General features: G+C 35.7%; 2 protein-coding genes across 4 annotated transcripts; one reads left to right on the top strand and one right to left on the bottom strand.

The window, feature by feature from the left end:
• The first annotated feature begins 22 nt into the window (after window positions 1-22).
• On the top strand, window positions 23-4,609 carry MRPS18C (mitochondrial ribosomal protein S18C). 2 transcript variants are annotated; one of them, XM_019731320.2, is made up of 6 exons: window positions 33-253; window positions 1,043-1,095; window positions 2,663-2,746; window positions 3,769-3,826; window positions 4,350-4,409; window positions 4,494-4,609. In XM_019731320.2, exons 1-6 carry the CDS (start codon window positions 154-156, stop codon window positions 4,568-4,570), a joined length of 432 nt encoding a protein of 143 aa, XP_019586879.2. In that variant the 5' UTR covers window positions 33-153; the 3' UTR covers window positions 4,571-4,609. The 2 variants fall into 2 exon arrangements, with proteins under 2 accessions (XP_019586881.2, XP_019586879.2); XM_019731322.2 differs by lacking the exon at window positions 2,663-2,746 and having other exon boundaries at window positions 23-253.
• Window positions 1,119-19,536, bottom strand: ABRAXAS1 (abraxas 1, BRCA1 A complex subunit). 2 transcript variants are annotated; one of them, XM_019731318.2, is made up of 9 exons: window positions 19,405-19,536; window positions 17,414-17,504; window positions 15,645-15,681; window positions 13,124-13,190; window positions 11,633-11,826; window positions 10,761-10,880; window positions 9,932-10,016; window positions 7,549-7,663; window positions 1,119-7,169 (listed from the first exon to the last, which is right to left on the bottom strand). In XM_019731318.2, exons 1-9 carry the CDS (start codon window positions 19,489-19,491, stop codon window positions 6,736-6,738), a joined length of 1,230 nt encoding a protein of 409 aa, XP_019586877.2. In that variant the 5' UTR covers window positions 19,492-19,536; the 3' UTR covers window positions 1,119-6,735. The 2 variants fall into 2 exon arrangements, with proteins under 2 accessions (XP_019586877.2, XP_019586878.2); XM_019731319.2 differs by having other exon boundaries at window positions 17,414-17,500; window positions 19,405-19,531.
• Window positions 19,537-20,532: the final 996 nt, after the last annotated feature.

Below are 20,532 nucleotides of genomic sequence, written 5' to 3'. Positions count from 1 at the left end.
TGCTGCGCAGGCACATTGAAAACCCCACCTACACGAGCCGCCCGGAGTACCCCCGGTTTGCTTGCGGAACCTTTGAGTGGAGCTCTCGGGCTAACGGGGGAGGAGCACCGGAAGGGACTTGTGGGGACGATTTAGGAAAAGGAGCGAAGAACCATGGCCGCTCTGGTTGCTGTTGGCAGTGGTCTAGGGAGGAAAAAGTTGACCCTCTTCGTAACGGCTACTGTCTGCATCCCAAATCCCGGAAATCACGCGGGTAAAGTCTCCATATCCTATGCTAGTTTTAGCATTGCAGCCGTTGCCTTAACCATAATAGGTCGGTGGAATCGCCAAGTTAACGAAACGACGCCGGTTTCTAGGCGATTTAAGTGTGTCTTCGAGATAGATGGGAATCTGTAATGGCCCATGACTAGTATTTTAAAGCTGAAAGGGAAGTGAGATTTTTTCCCCAGTATTTTTTTCTTTTTAATATACGAGGAGAAGGGACTTATTTGCCTAAGATCTCCGTCCGGGTAAACTTGGTAAGGAAGGGACATTTGCAGAGTCATCCACCGTTGAATTCCAGAGGTCTGGGGTCCCAAAGCTGGGCGAAATTGTGACATAGGCCCTCAAATTTATCATTTCTGCATTTTCATGTTCTGTATGCTTCTCTATCGATAACTACTCTCTGTAGGGGTTCTGTTACTCATTTCCCCTTTGGTACAACGAATGCCTTTCTGTTGCTTCTCCCCTAAGTATTCACATTAAAAGTGTCTCTAACCATGGAGTGAAGGGAAAATAAATTTCGGAAAAGGGGGAGGGGTGAAAAGTTGTATGGGTGAGGAAAGTGTATGTGCCTTTCCCAAAGCCCTGGAAGGCACATCAATATTAAGCCTAACTCTGTCTCAAATCGAAAAGTTTTTATCCAGTCAATGTGAGTATAATATAAAATTTGTCTTTTATATTGTGTCCCTTGACTCATCTTGCCTCCTTAAAAACAATTTCTTCAGCTACTCGAGTACCTAACAAAAAGAATTGGCTTGTTGCTGTTTCTGTTTAATTGCAGTGCTGTGGAGAAGTTGTTCACAATATAAACAGGTAACCAGCAATGAGGACCTGGTAAGAATTTTTTTTTCTTCCTTTTTATAAGACATGTGCAAATATGACCAAATTCTTATATTTTATCTATTTGAATACAGTTCAACTGGAGGACAGAACAATAATCATTAGTCTGAGTTTGAAAATTATAATTCATTGATGAGTAGTCACTTGAGTTTTGAAGTAAGAGCATTTCTAGATTCCTAGCAAGAAGCATAGCTCCTATAATACCATATTTTTCTTCCTAGATCTTAAATTGAAGGATATGTGCTTTGGGAATTTAATCAGGTAGTTAAGGTGGATGGATTAATTGCAGATAATCCAACAAAGCTTACCTCTATAGGTTGGCTCTCTTCCCCATTTCAAATTCTTTGTCTCATTCATCATTTTTTGGGTGGGGGGGAGGGGAGACTGTCTTAATAAATGAGGGATTAAAATGAAAGTTTTATACCAGGACATTAAATAGTTTCTTCTCACCTGTAGATGTATTTTTAATCGGTTTTAAGTATCAGCATTGGACTTAGGCAGTATAGGTTTTCTTGCTACATTGCAAAAGATAATTTGACACCAGTCAGACCATACAAAGCACTTCTTAGTAAAGTATAAGGAAGGAATATAGTCATTACATGTGAGCTGAATGTAAATTGGATAAAGAAACTTTGATGAGTTGGAAAAAACAAAAGAACTCCTAGTCCCTCTCAGCCATCTGTCTTGGTCATCTAATTCACACCATAGTTCAAGAGAGTAAAGGAACTGTGTGCCTTTTTGGGTCATAAACCCCACTGAGACTCTAATGAAAACTATGGGCGCTCTCAGAAAAAGGACACAGTTCCACTCATTTGAAATTTTACATACAACTATAAGAGTTCAAGGACTTCAAAGCCATTTCTACATTAAGAATCTCTATATGGAAATGCTTATACTAATTGTAGGAGGAAGGAATTGTGACAGAAGCATTAGAGGCAGTAGTGAAGAAAGAAACAAAAAGGCTGACACAAACTTATAAAGCAGTCTGGGAGCTATAAAATTATAGTCAAAGCACTATGTATTTACAGTAAGCCATTGGGGCATTGTCTTACTGTCTAAATAGTGGTAAAACATTTGAGAGAAATATGGGGGTGGATTTAGGGATTATATTAATTTAAGCATTACATATGATATCTGTTGTGCTATGTTTTTCTTAATTTAAATCTAAGTTAAGAATTTTTAGTCACCTACAGTCTGCACAAAACATTTGAGAGAATCATCTATTGCAGATTTGAATGTTGTTCTCCCATAAACCCTTTTTTCTCCAAAGATTGTATTTTATCCCAGAATCCTTCATGACTTAATTCCTCCCTAGTCAAACGAAAACAAAATAAAGAACTCATACAAAATATGGACAAGCACACTGAAATATTTATAATGGTGAATCCTTTTCAGAATTACTTGATTTTTCCTTTATAAGCCAAGCTTTTGTATTTATTCCTTTTCACAGTAAGAAAGGTATGATTAATTCTTGGGATAGATTTAAATGTTTAAATCTAGGATTTAATTCAAAATTAACACATTAAACTATATTATCATATTTTTTTAAACTTTATTCTAGCCCACTCCAATGGAAAATCCTTATAAGGAACCTCTTAAAAAGTGTATCTTATGTGGAAAACGTGTAGATTATAAGAATGTGCAGGTGAGATCTGGTTTTACTTCACTGTGATACTTGATTTTAGGATTCTGCTTCGTTACTAGTCCTAATTAAAGAGAATCAAGTCAGTTTTATAACAGATTTTGTGTAGGGGCAACTGTTTGAGCAACTTCATAATTTCAAAGCTGGTTATACTTCTTTGTATAAGGCATCTTTATTCTAATAAGAGCCCCTTGGTTCTCCCTCATTTACTATTATTTCAGCTCAGCATTTCTTCCTCTTTTCTCTCTGCTCCACTGTCTTAACAGTAGCTCACTATGGCCATAATTCTGTTGCTGGAGTTGAGTAGTTTGGAAAAGCTCCTCTGGTAAAGTTGATCGCTGTAATTCACCAGTATCATTGCTTCAAATGTAATTTTATTGGTTGTCCAGCACTCAGTGAATTAAGTGGCAAATCTGGGGTAGAGAATGATGTTGGGGTTAAGTATTTTGACACTAGTATAAAGTGATAACTGCCATAGAGGGAGAAAAACCAAGAAATTTTAAAATGCAACATATTAGGATTATGTATAGTGCCAAGAACACTGCCTGGCACCTGGAAAATGCTAAAGAATTTAAATTAATAAAGCATAAATTATAGCAAATGGCCCGATGTACCTGTACCTCTTGAGGACCTCAGTGTAGTCTGGTATTATGTGATAGCCTATCATGTTAGATGAAATGTTTAGTACCTTGTAAGCAGCAGTATTTTAGAAAAGTACCTCTGAAAAAGTCAATAGCTTTAGCACTGAAAGAATATGCTCATTAATCTGTTGTATAGACTTTTTGAATGCTCTGGATAAGAGATGTTAACTCTAATAATTAGTTATTTAAAAAAGATGACCTATTAATAAGATGAACATAGTTCAGTATTTTTATTCATATTTTATGAAGTTTGTCTGAAATTCATTAATAAACCTTTACATAACTTGAAGGTGACATATAAGGTATGCTTTTTTGAAATTTATTCAGTCAAGATTGAATAACAAATTCATACAAATTTTTTTTTCCTCTCCAAATAAAACTCAGCTTTTGTCCCAGTTTATTTCTCCATTTACTGGATGCATTTATGGAAGGCACCTAACAGGTATTGTGTTCTCCCTTATAGCAACTTAAACATAGATAAGAATTATGTAAATCTGTTATTTACTAAAACCGGCAAATTTTCAAATTGTGCTATACATCAGTTAGAAAGCTTAGTATTTATGGAAGGATCTCAGGCCAAAAGGGGTATTTTGCATGTCTTATGCTTAGAGGTAACTAACTATAAGATGACATGTACAAAACTTGGCCTTAAAAAAATTGTGTTGCTATTTTGGAGTATCCTGTAGTCATACCTAGACTGTTATTTAAACAGGGGCCTATTGCCCATAAGCCAAATTGGATCTGCCCCTTACTTTTGCAAATAGTTTATGTAGCTAGTGTCTATGGTTGGTTGCTTTGTGAGCTAAAACGGTGGAGAAGTTATAACAAACTGTATGGCCTGCAAAGCTTAAAATATTTACTGTCTGGCTCTTTACAGGTTTGCCATCTGTTCCTTGACTTAGACAACTGTTATGCATTTTAAATACTGACACTTTTTATGAATAAGAAAGCCTTTTCTTTTGTAGGGCTTTGTGGGAAGAAACAAAAAGAAATCACAAAAGCGATTAAGAGAGCTCAAATAATGGGTAAGAGCATTTGAAAAACTGATTTGGGCTAATCAAAATTTTGCTCATTATCTTTTGTTAAGAACTTTAATTATCTCTTTACAGGTTTTATGCCAGTTACATACAAGGATCCCGTGTATCTCAAAGACCCTAAAGTTTGTAACATCAGATATCGGGAGTAAATTATCTAATGTTATCAATAAACTTATTTTTACAATAAATCGTTGCTGACTCAAATTGTAAGATTTAACAACCTTTAGAAAATTAATAGACTGAATATTATCAAACCATAAAGTTTTTAATTCTTAATATGAAATCTTATGAAGAGAGTGTTTCAGGAGTGAAAAAGAAGTGTTTCTTATCCATACCACTGAATGTTCATGAAATAAAACCAGATTATTTGAAATGTTGACACTCATTACATTTTACATAGATGAATGTAAAAATTGGTGCTGTAGGATTGTCACTTACATCTAGTCCACTAATAGGCCATACAATAATAGACCACTGATAGTGGGATATAAAATATTGGGTGACTTGTATTGGGATTTAACTTTAGGTACAGACTGTTCTATAAATGGTATTTTAGGGACATGGATGCAGGAAAGTGGAATGCTTGTATAATGTAAAAATCTACAAGATAGGCTATGAACTTGAAACTGCTCAGGGAGATTTTCTAACTAGCAAATAAGGTATTCCTTGCTACGATTGTGGGTCTTCTTTGTAGAAATGTTATACTGGATGGAGAGTGGTGCTGTCACAGGACCTTATCTGTCCTGAAACTGGTAATATACTTTAAATAAACTGATCCATAGGCAATCTATTATGTCATCTTATCTTACTCCAGTGATAAAACTGCCAAAAGATGGAAACTGGGGGAAATGTCCTATAAGGACTCTTTTCCTCCTTTTTATTGAATACCTGAAAGTTGGGCATCAAACTCAATCATGGAAGTTCAGCTGTGCACTAATAACCTGAACTAGCTTCCTATAATTGAAAGTTTAGTATTGATTTCTTCAAAGGAGATGGATCATTATGCTCAAAAAGTATGAGCTAAATATTTTTGTACCTCTATAGCATTTTAGCAAATTGAACTTTATATGGAAGGCATGACTTCAGTTTGAGTAAGTAGGTAAGCATCTTTGAAAAATCCCAAGCTATTATGTAGAGAAGACATTTGCATATGTTGGCTGCTTATTGCTTCTGCCATTCCTAGTTTAGCCTGTGTACCGTTTTCGTTTGTTGGTTACATATAGTCATTATGTAGTAAGTTCTATGTGCTCTGGTGATGTTTGGGGTTATTTGAAAATTAGGGTTTAGACTGACAACCTATTTCCTCTCCTTCTGCTCTTTGTCTAATACCACAGTGCTTCTTATGTAACTAGTAAGAATCCCAGCAGAAACTCATTATTTGCACAAATCATCCCTGGTATTATGTGGGATTCATATGCACCCCACTGTGTAACTAATGCATGTTAACACACAGATAATAGTTTGATGCTGGCTCTGAATTTGCTCTATCACTTAGGAAATAACAGATGGAAGAGCAGTGGTCAAAGTGTGTGTTCAGCATTTCATCCAGTGAGTGAAATATGAAGGTTTCGTGTGATATGTACACTTCATGGAAAATTCTATTACAGAAAAGACAAATACAAGAAATACAGCAAAAGCTCTTTTAGCCAACCTCCACTTAACCAACCTCCACTTAACCAAATGGGTTTTACATCGTTCCTAAAAATTGTACTGAAGCCCGTGACTCTCCTACCTGTTGAGTTCTGCATTGCCAGCTATTTTGTACCCTAACCTGTTAGTTGTATTTGTTATTGTATTGATGAAGAATCATCATTAAAAAGAAAGTTCCTGTTGCAATAAAAACTAAATGCTTTGGAACGACAACAAAAATAGCTTTAAAAAATTAGTTGTTAAATTAGGTGTGGTTAGGACAACTGAGTAAGTTTGGGAGTAGGAGGTTAATTAGATGTTTAGCATCTGGCAACCCTAGCCATAATGTACTATTTATCATAACAAGGAGTAGGAATTGTAATGACTCAAAAAAAATTAAATACATTTTCATACTGACTTTAGACTTCTTTCTTTTCTGAAAATAAGGCTAGTCTTTCCCAATTCTAAAGAATGCTGTACAAGTTTAAAATATCTAGTTAAGCTTTTCCCTCAACAGTTGAGTAAAAGGAGCAAAAAAAGGTTTTGGTTTTAAAATAAAAGCATCTGATATTTTTAGAAGTACTTTATAAAATAAATGTACTAGAACTTTTTTATGTAGGCTGAACATAGCAAAAACAATGGTTTTTATCCTTCAGCGAATCAAAAATCTTTGGAGCTAAAAGGTTCAAAATGTAGGAGACTGTGGATATTCACCAGAACCCTTCATTGTTTCAATCTCTTCATCTGTTTCTGGGCTGCTCCTGGATGCTTTTTCTTGGTTACTACTTTCAATATCTGTTTTAGATGGCTTGTTTTGTGTCTCTAACAGCCGTGACTTCTTGAATTGCCACCTGTCATCTGTATCTAAAGCTTTACGCTTCAGCATCTGCAGTGCACTACTAGCTGGACTAGCTTCAGGAATGTCAGTGTATTCTATCATTAAGGTCAGGTTGTCTACCACATTGAGGTGGTGGTTGGTATTACACCTACTTTTAGAAATATGCCTGTTTTTCAAGGAGATAACACATGAATGAAGAAATTCACAGTCTGGAAAAAAGGTCTGTAAAGCTTGGCAAAGAAAAATGTTCTCCTGAGGGTCTTTTTGGACATTCTTCTCTCCTAAACAAAATAAAATAACAGTTCAACATACAATATTTGTTCAACAAAGCTTTTATAATCTATTAGTAAAGTTGAGTCAAAAACACTAACAATTTTAACAAATTATCTAAAGTGAGAAAAATGACATGCATAATCCCAAATTCCAACTCATATACCACAACATTCTGAGAAAACTAAGTTATATTCTTCAATATCAACAATATAGTATAGCTATAATACTACCATGTTCTTTGTTCAGTGGGATTTAAGAGTATTAATAAAACAATTACTTCTAATCTTAAAGTGGACAAATTCATCAGCTAGTGCAGCTGGCTCATCTATAATTCAAATCAGAATTTTTTAAGCAAAGAAAGTAGTGATGTATGAATTTTTTACTTACGTGCTGCCTGAATCTGTGCATGTTTTCTTTTTTTAATTTCTTGTTTTAATCTGTTTACATCCTTTAGTAGTTTCTCTACTGCTTGCTCACTGTGTTCTACTTTTTTGCATATACTCTGCAAAATAAAATAAGGGCATGGATAAAATTCCAAGTTGTGTACTACAGTCTAGGTTCACAAATAATATAAAATTCTTCATGGTACATAATATCAAATATTGCCTCTATAAAAATTTTAATTTTGCTATTTTTGGAGGAACTCAACAAGCACCTATATGGTGCTTTATAGGTTATAAAATGCTTTCCAGCTATATTAACTGCACATTATACATAGCTTTATCATACTAGTTATTTCCTTGATAACACAGAGAAATAAATATTTAACTCATCTTGAAACAAAGAATACTGTACTATTTTGAGAGGTGCATAGTTACTGCAAACATTGAACATTAAAAAAAAGTGACTACATTTTACTGTTATGAAAGAATTTTCATACAGGAATTTCATTTAATTCCTGTAAAAGAAACTACTTTTGAAAAGCAGACTAGCCACATGTGTCATCAGTTTGAAGTACTAACACCCTTTGACTCAGTGATTTCACTTTGGGTATGTATCAAAACTATTTATATAGGATGTTAGTATAGCAAATCAAAAGTAACTATCCAATTATAGGGTAATATCGTGTTTCCCCGAAAATAAGACCTAGCTGGACAAGCAGCTCTAATGCATCTTTTCGAGCAAAAAATAATATTTTTGCTCCAAAAGACGCCTTAGAGCTGATTGTCCGGCTAGGTCTTATTTTCGGGGAAACATGGTAGGTTGTTATAGTCAATTATTGTGGATACTTTTTAGGATGTCTGCTCAGCTCATTTCTATTGTTCACGCTGTCATAAGAGTTCACCAGTAATCCCTTCACCAACTTCACCTTAGCTGACCAAAGCAGACATACTACATAGCAAATTGGCAAACCCGAAGCTCTTGAAGAGATCTAAATGCACGAGCTGTGGGCTGGCCATTCTCTCATTGGCTAGTGGATGAATACATAGACAGATCTATTGATACTATGAAGGAAACCAATATGCACACACAAAGGGAAAAAGAATTCTGATGGCACTCCAGCTCCTGGTTCCAATTCCTTCCTGGAGCTTAGCTGCCTCCTGCCGACAGTTCCTGTAACATACCTCTACATTTTCTATTTTAGCCCAAGTTGGTACTTTTAAAATAAGAGTTCTAATATACTACTCTGTGATATACACTGCTGTTAAAAAGAACAAAAGAATATGTAACAACATGAAATATGTTTAATAATAACAAATAAAAATCATGGCACAAATTTATATGCCCCCATGACTGTCAACTATGTAAAAGGACATATATATTAGGGAAACACTGGAGAATATGGCAAAGTGCAAATGGTTATGTTACAATGGTGGGATTCTGGATGTTTTATTTTCTAAAATTCCTGTATTCATATTAGTAGCGTGTAAAACCTATTAACCTCATTTCTCTTAGTGTGCTACACTGACGAGTGTGGTGACCATAAGCATACACTACTCAGATCCCCGTTTGAAGGAAGGAAGCAGAGTTGACTGACAGCCCCAGCTACCATCTTCTGGGGTCCACTACTGTGTCTGTGTATAGGCCAGGCTTCCCCTAGGCTGCTCTTAGTCAATGAGCACACTGGAGGTTATTATTATAAGTCCATTTCTATTGGACAGCTTTGCTCCAAGACTTACCATCAGTCTGGCTGAAACTTTTCTGGCCCTACAGTCTAAAGCATTTCCTACATATCCAATCGTCTTCCCTTCCGTCTCCTAATTCAGGTGCTCCTTCCCCTTTATCCTTCTCAGGCCTAATCTCTTACTTGTCCAATCCTTATCTTGATGTCTACTTCTCAATGGACCTGACCTTCCCCAGTAAGATAGAACTGGGTACTGTGGTAGATTGTTTTGTTCCAAAATATTTGCTTCTTTTCATCTTGTAAGAGGATTACATATCCTTGCCTAATGTCATGTGATGTCCTTTGGCCATTGAAATATGAGTGGAAGTCATATGCCAGCTCAGCAGATTTAGGGGCTACTGTGAATTTTCATTAGCTTTCTTGTTCTTTTTTCCTTTTGTTGTGAGAAGAGCCTATCCCACATAAAGGCTGCTCCTTCAGTCTGGATCCTAGAATGAAGATGACATGTAGAATGGCAGCAGAGCTGCAGACAAGATATAATGTGAGACTAAACTTGTATTTACAGGCCACTGAGATTGAAGTCTTTTTACTGAAGCTAAAATAAACTAAAATATAAATCTAATCATGTTATCCCTAAAAAATTTCAGTGATCAATTTGGTATGAACTCTGGAAGTGGTCTTTAAGTGTCGGATAAGTTACCTTACCTTTAACTCCTCTTGTAAAGAAGCATACATCTCATTTATCTTGTGTACCTCCTTTAAAGATCCATCTTCTTCAAAAAATTCAGGGCTGTAAAAAATTACAATTTCCTCAGGCAAGTATACAGAACTCATTTAATGATACGATGAAAAACTCCTTTGTGGTTGAGCAACAGAAGAATCATACATCATATTTCATTGATTTTAAGTCATCATTGATTGAAAGAGGCAATATTATTTTATATATCATGAAAGAATGCTAAGGCATGGTTTGTAAAACATCCCAATTTGAGATCAATTTAAAACTGCATCTTAGAATCAATGAAATGTGGTGGTAAATTTCTGTAAGACACTGTTAAGTACTATGGGAACACAGAACCAAATAAAATCTAGTCCCTTTTCTCATAAAGTTCACACGCTAGTAAGTACCTGTAGAACCAATGTTATTTCTGATATTATTCCCTAACGACCACAAAAAGATCAGCAGCTTATAGTACGCGTGAGTCTTGGCTAAAGGCCTTTTTTTGTCTTTATTTAATATCCAGTGAATTTCATGCCTTTAATCTGAACTGCTGCCTTAGAAAATCATTTTGAGGCTAGCTACTTATTCTTATAAAATATGTTAAAATATGCAGGATATGCAACAACCCCCTTTTTACTTTTTATAAATGGACAAATGCTAGAAGGAAAAATGGAGAAAGTAGAAACAGTCTGGTTTATTTGAGTGACGTGGTCATTAGTCAATTTTCCTTTTTATTCTGTTGTATAACAAAAAAATTAATTTCAAAAAATGAATAGGATTCAGTTTAGTGGGGAAGCAACTGAGGAATCTCACCTGTGTGTTTTTACTGCTCGGCTAAAACCAGCGGACATACAGGAACCTGATACAGTTTTATAACCCAGTTGTTCAGACATGCCCAGATTGGCCACCACTAAAGGTATCCTATGAAAAAGTCTGAAGAAATAAAATTTGAAAACATGGATTTAGAATAAAGTGAAAAATTAGCATCTACTTATTAGTATAGACTACCTTTCCCTTACAAGATGAAAAAACAACCCATTCCTTACTACTGACCCAAGATAGAATTTACTGACTTGAGGAAAATAGCTTTTAAAAGTTGTGAAATGTACATCGTGTAAGATAATTATGTAGGACAAAAAAAAACTTTAACGGCTATTTTAACTGATTGGCACATATGAAAATAAGCCTGTTGAGATTTATCCTATCTTCCATAAATAATAAAATTAACCTTAGTTGGTACTCTTTTAACTTAATTCTCATACTCCATGGAAATGTTGATACAAACTTTGGGGAGTCCTGTTAACTCACATTGGTAGATCATTAAGAACTACCTTGCTTCCTTGCAGAGGTTATAGAAAAGCTGTTCAAATACCCAGGCTTAAGTTCTCCATTATATCCGTTAGCAATTAATATCTAAAGCACACATTTTTTTCCACCTTATGGTAAATAACAGAAAACCCTTGGTGCCAGAAACAAGTCAACATTCCATACTGGACTTCTAATTTCCTTATCTGACTTACACTTTCCCATAAATCAAGAACAGATGGTAAGACAGACTTCAGAGCATTGATATGACAATCTAATGCAACAATATATGAAAATGATAAGCTGCAAAAAGTACTATAAAAATACTGGGTATAATTTTTCTATTAGCTGAAGATAGCCAGTGCCTGGCCAACATTTACCCTTTCTGAGGTTTATATAAGGCATGCTCCAACCGATGAGTAGAGCAGCTTTCTGTTGTTACACTCGGTGTTAACAGCAGAAATACAAGTTCCTGGCTTGAAAGATGTTTCTGTAAGTTTTTGTGAAGCAGTCTCTCTCTAAATGTCATGATCTGGTCTGAATGACGTCGGAATTTATACCAACCAACCACATCCTGAAAGAAAATGCAGAAAAAATGTCAGGAGTATACCTTAATGGTTATAATTATTGTTTTACTGTCAATAAAATTGACAGCCTTAAAAAAATGGCTTTATTAGTATTTAGCAAGATTTTAAGTATATGTAAACAAAGCATACACTTAAACATATACTTTACATTTTTGTAAAATATGAAAACTGACCTGTAGTTAAATTATTTTCTATTCAGTTACAGGGGAACAATTTTACTCAGTATAGAGAAAAAAAAAGATTTTTAACTAACTTTAGTTTCTTTATGACATTTGCTATCATAAAATCTTAATCTTTGGTAAAAATTTAAGTGAAGAAAATATCAATGAAAACAAGTTAATTTCCTGCATGGATACTTGGTTTGAAAATAAGTAAGCTGAACCCAGTAGCTTTCAAATTTGATATTTATATGGGAGTGTCACTTATCCCCCCAGAGTTGGTTTCGATATTGAATAAGATTATGTGAAAGGGTTTTGTAAACTGTTAACATGCTAACCAAATGTGTTGTATTGCTAAACCTTTACTTTTTAAACTGGAAAAATAGACCTCATTTGCTGAAAACTTAGTAAGTATAAAAAAGAAAAACAACTATGCTTAAAGATCTGTCTGTGACGGTTTCAGCAAGTAAGTTTTATATTTGCTCATTTAATTTGAGGAAATTAAAATTACTTCTTTTTAAAACCAAAACATTTTGCAGGTACATTTTAAAATACCTAAATATAATTAGGGGAAAAGCTCAAGCATTTTCAACAAAGGATTTTTTGAAAGAAAATTCTTTTACTGAATTCACTTGTCAACTCAGAGATCAAAAAGTTTTAAGAGGGAAAAAAATACCCAGAAAATATTTTGTATTTTGGGAAGAAAATAAATCTATTTTGATCATTCAACAAATTTTAACTAAACAGCAAGTATGCTATGGAGGATCCAAATTAGGTGTTGGTATAGGACACCGTTCTTGCACTATAAAAACTTGTAAATGGCTAAGTAAACACAGTCAGGGACTAAGTGCTAGAATAAATGGTTCTGGGAAAGGGTATGGTGGGACTGTAGAAGAGGAAGAGATCAATTAGGACAGTCAAAGGAAGGATGAGAACGCGATTAATACTTTTAATGACTAATTTGCTTTCAGAGTAACCCCTTTAAATTTCTGGAAAGAACAAGCCTTTCCTCATCTGCTTTATAGGATAAATGCTGCTTAAAAGTTCTGTCAAAATATATTTTTAGGAACTGAAAGTAATACTTATAATACCAAGAAAATAAAAGACAAAGTTAATCAGGGAATACCTTTTTGACACTTGATAGTATTTTCTTCAGAGCTTGCTCATTTAACTCACCAGAAGAATTGTAAAAGCTGTAAAAGCCAAAATTAAAGGCATTTCAAATAAGCTAAAATATGAAGGATTTTATCAGCACCTTTAATTTTAGTCACTAACCCAACTACCCAACCAAAACCCGTATACCTACTTGCCTGTCAGATGAAGTTCTAAAATAAATAGAGAAAGCTCTCAAATTAACAGAGTTAAGAGTGGCAGAAATATGAGGTCCATAAGCAGTGAAAAAGGAAAAGGAGTGAAGAAGCTTCAAGAGACAAGTTTAGGCACCACATTTTTTCAAAACCTAAAACAAAAACTACTCATTGAATACAGGTACATAGCCAGTTCACAATTCATTCACAATTTACTTAGTAAAAATTAAAAAAAATATATTGCTACATACAAAATAATATATGAAATGAAGCATAATAATAAAAACACAATTTATCCAAAAGCCATACTTGCATCACATGAAGAGAAGTGTTTTAGGAGTTGGTTGGTTTCGGGGGTTTTGAGTGCAGGGGGTGGGGGAGCAAGAAATAGGTACTGATTTAGTTTAGTGGTCTTTGTTCTGTAGTTGGAATGTCAAAAGACTCAGGGAGAATGAAAAGATAATTCAAAAAGATTCTAAAGTGTTTACTGCCCCTTTTTTCCCTTCCAATAACAAGGATTGCAAGCAATATTTTCCTCCTTTAACATTAACTGAAATAAACGTGAGGTTTCTGGGAAGAGGGGGCATTTTAATATAGAAGTAGATATATTGTGCAATAGAATTCATGTTAAATTGCATTTTTTTTAAGTGGCTTTAAGTTTTAGGCTTCAATGGACTGTTTTCCAGGAACTTCCTGAGGTAAGCCAGTGTATTTTTGTGGAAAACTGAGAAGCAATATATTAGAGTAGGGTTGGCAAACTTTTTCTGCAAAGGGCCAGAAAGTGAATATTTCAGTCTTTCCTGGACACATAGTCTCTGTTGCATATTCCTTTTTTTTTTTTTTTTTTTACAACCCTTAAAAATTATATTAACTATTCATAGATAGAGTGCTATGTGCCATATAAAAATAGGCCATGGGGCTATACTTTGTCTCCCTCTGTATTAGAACATAAAACTGGATATTAAAACTTATCCAGCTTGGACTCCAAGAAGTATGGTATTACAAGACTCTGTTTTTAACATGATCACCTATGTTATTTAAAACAAAGAAAAAACAATGTGATATGCTACTGGATTAGAACACAAGAAATCCTGATTCTTCTACCATTAACCAGCTCTGTGGCATTGGTTACATCATGAAATTTTTCAGCCTATTATTTTGTTGTTAAGGGAAAATGAAGTGTGTAGAAAACTTTTTGAAAGAGAGCCATTTCAGGTGGTTCTCCTTATGACCACCTCCCAACCCCTTAATTTTATAAAGGTAAAAGGCTGAGGCATGGGTTTCTCATCACTGGATCAGATTGTTTCCTTAGCTTTAAGACTATTAAATTGGTCTAATTATTTAAGGTAGTTACCAGAAGACATTGAATCACTTTTTTCTTTTTTTTTTTACTTTCTCTTAATCCTTTGCTGGTCCAGAGTCCCTTCAAGGAAGTACTTTTTATGAGTCTCCACCAAGAATCCCTTAATCATCAACAAATATTTTGTATGTCCATTGTATATCGGCACTATAGGAGCTGTTCCTCTTCTTGGTACAGTAGTTTAAGACTACACAACCTGTATTTCTATCATCCCTTACCACAGATCTTTCTCACCCTAACCATTGGCTCCACTGCAACTTACACAACCTTAGTGATGTGTACATACAATGTGACTATGCAATAATCTGATTTTTCCTGTACAGTTTATATAAATCATAAAGCTATTTCATTAAAACCACCATGTTGTGGTTACAGCTGTTTACTTAAGAAACTTCATGTATTTGTGTACTTTTCTGTATGTATGTAATAATAGATTTTAAATACCTCAATAAAAAGTTTTTTAAAATAGCAAAGCTTATATTAGGGCTAACAGTACTACTACTATCTGCAGGACTAAAAGCACAAATTTTCATCCTAGAAAAGCAACAGGAAGTAGGTTAAAGAATCTAACCAATTAATGGGCAAAAGATAACATTAAAAAATATGGTAAGTGAAGAAACAGATCATAAGCTGGAATAAAGGGTAGGAAAAAGAGCTGCTATGGATATATGAGAATGTGTCACTGAGTTTATAGTTCGCAACGAGGTGAGTGGGTGTGAGAAGGAAAACAATCCTCAAGATAACTGGTACCTGGGAAAGGCTGTGGAGATCAACTAAAGCAAGTATATATTTACAGAGAAAGAATTATTAGACAGTTAAAACGAACAAATGAATTTTCATATATTTAAAGAACAGTCTTTTCATTTTAATCAGTACCATCATGTATAACTGGTAACTAAGATATTTTGTTAGTTTTAAAAGTTACTTCATTTACAGAGAATAATTTTCACAGTGGATCATTTACTTGCTCTACTACTCACCTGAAAAGCTGATAGCATGGAATATATTTCTGAATGTCTGGAAGAAAAGAATTTTTAGTTATGATTACATTAATTGCCATTTGAATAACATATTGAGCATTTCATGCCATGAAGTACTTTACCATAATCTCATTTAATCCTCACAACAAACCTATGAGACAGATGATATCATTTCTTCCATTTAATGATGAGGTAACAGGCACAGAGAATAAGTGGCCATTCCCAAGCCAGCCATAGGGCCATTATTCAAACCCAGATCCTCACTCTTACCTAGAATGCTATATTCTTTCTAAAGGTCTAACAAAGACAACACAAAAGATAAATTCAAAGTTGCTATATTTTCATTGAGTTCTAAAAAGGTGGTGCTCTAATGTCACTCAGTTGATTAAAAGAACTGTTAATTGGATCATCTTGTTATTCCAAGTAGTTTCACAAAGGATTTATCAATGTTAACTATAGACTATCAAGAAAAAAATCCCCAACATCTTTTAAGAGGTGAGTTTTATTCTCTTGTCAATAGAAATACATCTAAATAGAAGAGTGATCAATCATCCTCTTTAGACATTGTAAATGAGTAAAAATAATACTCATGAAACCAAAAGTGGTTGCAACAGGAGACTAATCAGTGAGTTTACATATTTACACATATATCTTACATTTATACATATATAAATGTATATGTGTATACATTTATGTATATATGTAATCTATATACATAAATGTATATACGGATATACATATATATATATATATATATATATATACACACACACGTACTTTCATTTTTAACCTTTTAAAGTGGCAAACAAAAAATGGCATCTAAATAGTGTGAGTATAAACTGATATAATCTTTCTGGAAAGCAATTTGCCCTACAGATCAAGAACCTTAAAAATGTTCATACCCTTTGACATTGTAATACCATTCCCAGGAAAATTTCTGTAATAGACGTAGAAAAATATTTACGTACAAGGATGTTCACTATAGTATAACTTATATAATGAACTATTGGAAATAAATCTGATTATGATTTACTTAAAGGACGGCCGAAATTACATAGAGCCATAAGATTAAGTAAAGCCATAAAGAATACAATGCAGTTGTAAAAATGGATATTTAGAGGATTATTTGACATGGGAAAATAGTCATGTTACAACATGTCATGATGCCAAATATTAATAAAGTACACCACTAATTTTGTGAAAATATGCGTAGAAAGAACTGTATATGTTAATCAGAAAACTCCCTATATTTTAAAGCTCCCTTTTCCTTTTTTTCCCCTGAAAGAACAGCTGCCACCAGCTACAGCTGCTTCACCACACATTCCTCAAACCCTTGCAGTCTGGTCTTTTCCCCATACACTCCAGAAATTACATAAGATTTTTAATTATGTAATCACTAAGTTTTTTTAGTTCTCATCTTCTAACTTTCTGCAGCATTCAGTGTTTTTGTCCAAACTTTTATCTTTTTTTCTTGGTTTTGGTTCCTTCTTATTGGTTCCTTCTTCTTTTGCTGGGTCATCTTCCTGCCATTTGAATCTATGTAGGAGCTGTTTCATCCTCATTTCCCCACAATAATCTTACCTGCTTATGTCCCATGCTGTTTCCTGCTTTAGACTACGCCATGACCATAATTTTGAGAATTTTGAGAATTTGAAAATCTGCTTTTAAAAAATTTGTATTTTCTTTTTCTAACATTTTAAAAGTAACGTATGCTTATCCCTTTCAGCATAAACCATCAAAACTAGGAGACATAGAAATAAGTGACTCACCAATTGTATAAATAACTTCAACATCATCCATTTGGGAATCAGTAATGCTATTCTTGGCTTCACCTTTCACTTCCCCAAGGAGAAAACCTTCCTATGGATAAAAGAAGCAGTAAGTATATGGAATACACTGGTAGAATTATTTAGTCACTTAACTAACCAATAGTTCTCAAGTATTTTACAATGTATACAGTATGTGCTACCCTGGGGGCACAGAAAAGAAAGACCAGGTGCACTACCATGTTAGGTGGGAGACAATGAACAGTTAAATAAAACTGAGTAAAAGAGATCGGAAATATCACTGTTATTTTAGCACACCTGGAAGCATAAGAGGCTTAAAGCCAGAAATGAGAACCTGATACTTGAGGAACCAGGAGCAGAACAGTTTGTCTTGGAACTAAAGGCTCCCTTTTGTAAGAAAATCATAGACAGGTAGGAATAACACCAATAATGGAACATCCTGAGTGACTAGCCAAGGACTCTGAATTAATGACATGTACTTCTGGGAGCCAGTGGAGGCTTCTGAGCTATGAAATGACACAATGATCGATGTTTTTAGATTAAAAATTGTGCAAAATATTAAAGATTTGGAATTCAGTATCAGAGCCTGCTTTCCAAAAGGGGAGCTGTGAGTCCTGATTCTTTTAAAAATACATGCATTTTGCCACAACAGTGGTGATTTCTTTGAATTGTGGAGAATTTAGTTATTTCTCTTGGCACATTTAAAGACCCATTGTGCTTGACAATGAAGATCTTGTCATCTCTATAAATAAGAATTTTTTTTCCCATTTCATTAAAAGAGGAGCACAAAAGGAATGTTTTCACAATGTCTTTATTGGAATCAAGGAGGAACAATCCAGAACTCTATACTGTCGTGTTCTAGACAAACCCTGAGAAAAGAAGCAGGGACAATGCAAGTAAAACTATTCAGAAAATCACTCTTTAAAGACCTTAGGAAAAAGATCTAAGAAACAAGGGCCTAAAAGTAAGTAGGTACTTTCCAAGGGCTAACATTTTAAGCTACAGAGGACTTAAGGTCCCATTCTGTTTCTATTTACACTAAGACATTGCAAAATAATTTCCACAGCTACATACATTTTAAATTGTCATATATTTGCTCTTTGCTAGGTGTTAATCTACAAGGTTAAATAACTAGACTTTGTTCAGAACGGTATTCTCTAAACTATATTAGCAAGTTACTAAGCATTTACTCTAAGACACTACTTGGGCTCAAAATTTTACAGTGTTTTTTAAAATTTCATAAAAATAAAAGTATAAAATAGGCACTGTATTTAAAAAACTATTTCACTATCCAGAGGTTTTAAACCTGGGCAATTAATATGAAATAAGCATTTAAGTATCTAGTATTTGAGGAAAATTATAACTGAAAGCATCAGAAAAGGAACTAGGTGAGACCGTACAATTTAATATCAATGCAAACAAAAGTCAGATATCTGAGACCAAATTAAGCTTTTTCATTCACAGAAGTTTCCCAGAAAACAGCCACTGGATGCAACATCTCTTATTCCCTTACACCCCACCATTTTGACAAACATGCACAGTAGCTGGTCTGTATAAAAAATTCAGTTGTCTTTGAAAACGTCTGTCGGTAGTTAGGAAAAACGGAAAGTTAACTCGCTAACTTTACAGCGATAGCGGGAGAACGCTGGGTGAACTTTCTATCCTTTCACAGTCAAGTTGAACCAGAAAAAAAGGGGGACTGTTGAAAGAAATGGGGGAGAGTGGGATAGCCGGGTAGGGACACGTAAATAAACACTGGTCAGAAGAGGGAGGGCTAAGCCTGGAAAAGATTTAGCGGGCGGGAGGCACATCTCTTGCCGTCCAGGAGCAGGAGGAGGCAGAGCCCGGAGGACTGAGGCCGGCGCTGCGGCGCGGAGCTCGCAGGCGGGGTCCCGGGCAGCAGCGGCGGGGAGGTAACCGACACGGGGCCTCTTTCAAGGCGAAGCAGGATCCCGCCCCGCCCCTCGGCTCACCGTGTCCGAGTCCGTATTGAGGTGCTGGAAGGACAGCGCGCCGAGCACAAAGCCAGAGAGCACCGCCGACGTACTCTCACCCTCCATACTTTGGCCGCCGCTGCGACGCACGAGGGGGCGGGGCGGGACGTGCAGGATCCCAAGCTATCACCGGCAAAGGCGGGGCCGAGCGAGGAGGCGGGGCCGAGCGAGGAGGCGGGGCCGAGCGAGGAGGCGGGGCCGAGCGAGGAGGCGGGGCCGAGCGAGGAGGCGGGGCCGAGCGAGGAGGCGGGGCCGAGCGAGGAGGCGGGGCCCGCGCCAGCGCACAGGCCGCGGAGGTACTAGGCCGCGGAGGTACTGGACCTCTCTGGTGGGATGGGCGCGTCTAGGCGGCTGTGGCGGCCGGGGCTGGCCGTGTGTCTCGAGGCTTGTTTTTCCCGTTGCCTCCCTGACTTCCCTGACCACTTGGCTCTAAACTACACTCGGCGTTGGGCATTTCTGCGGAGGGCAAGGAGCGCGCTTCGATGGCCAGCTGCTGCTAAGGGATCCGTAGCATAAGTGCAAAAATCAAAAATGAACATTGCTGACAGAAGTATGGCTTAGTGACATTTTAATATGGTTTCCAAACTGGATGATGCTGCCTTTTACCCACTGAAACTACTAGCATACTAGTTATAGCAGTTTCAGCGATTCTCTTCTAGAACTCTCCAGCGATATTCCATGGTGGTGGGGGGAGCAGGAGAGGAGTTGGGTTTCTTTCAGTGTTTGCTTTTAGAAAATTAAGGATTCAGATTAATTTAAAGAATACATAGATTTTAAACATTGTTCTAACAGTTTAATGAAAGGTATAACCATACTGTGTTGAATCACTTGATATAAATGGTAAGAGTGGGAAAACCAGAGCTTGACAATTATCCACACACGATATGCAAAACTATGGTTTTTAAATGATTGAAAGACAGCAAAGTATCAGACTGCAGATGCTCCTCGACTTAACGATGGAGTTACATCCAGATAAAACCGTTGTAAATTGAAAATATGTTAGGGCAAAAATGCATTTAATACACCCAACTTTCGAAACTTTGTAGCTTAGCCTAGCTTAAGTGATGAATAAAACAAATATTGATGGGGTTGAAAAATGGTCTTCAT

Source organism: Rhinolophus sinicus, linkage group LG02, assembly GCF_036562045.2.
Source record: "Rhinolophus sinicus isolate RSC01 linkage group LG02, ASM3656204v1, whole genome shotgun sequence".
Classification (NCBI taxonomy): domain Eukaryota; kingdom Metazoa; phylum Chordata; class Mammalia; order Chiroptera; family Rhinolophidae; genus Rhinolophus; species Rhinolophus sinicus.
The sequence above is the reverse complement of the archived record's forward strand: the minus strand, read 5'-3'. Positions and strand labels throughout refer to the sequence as shown.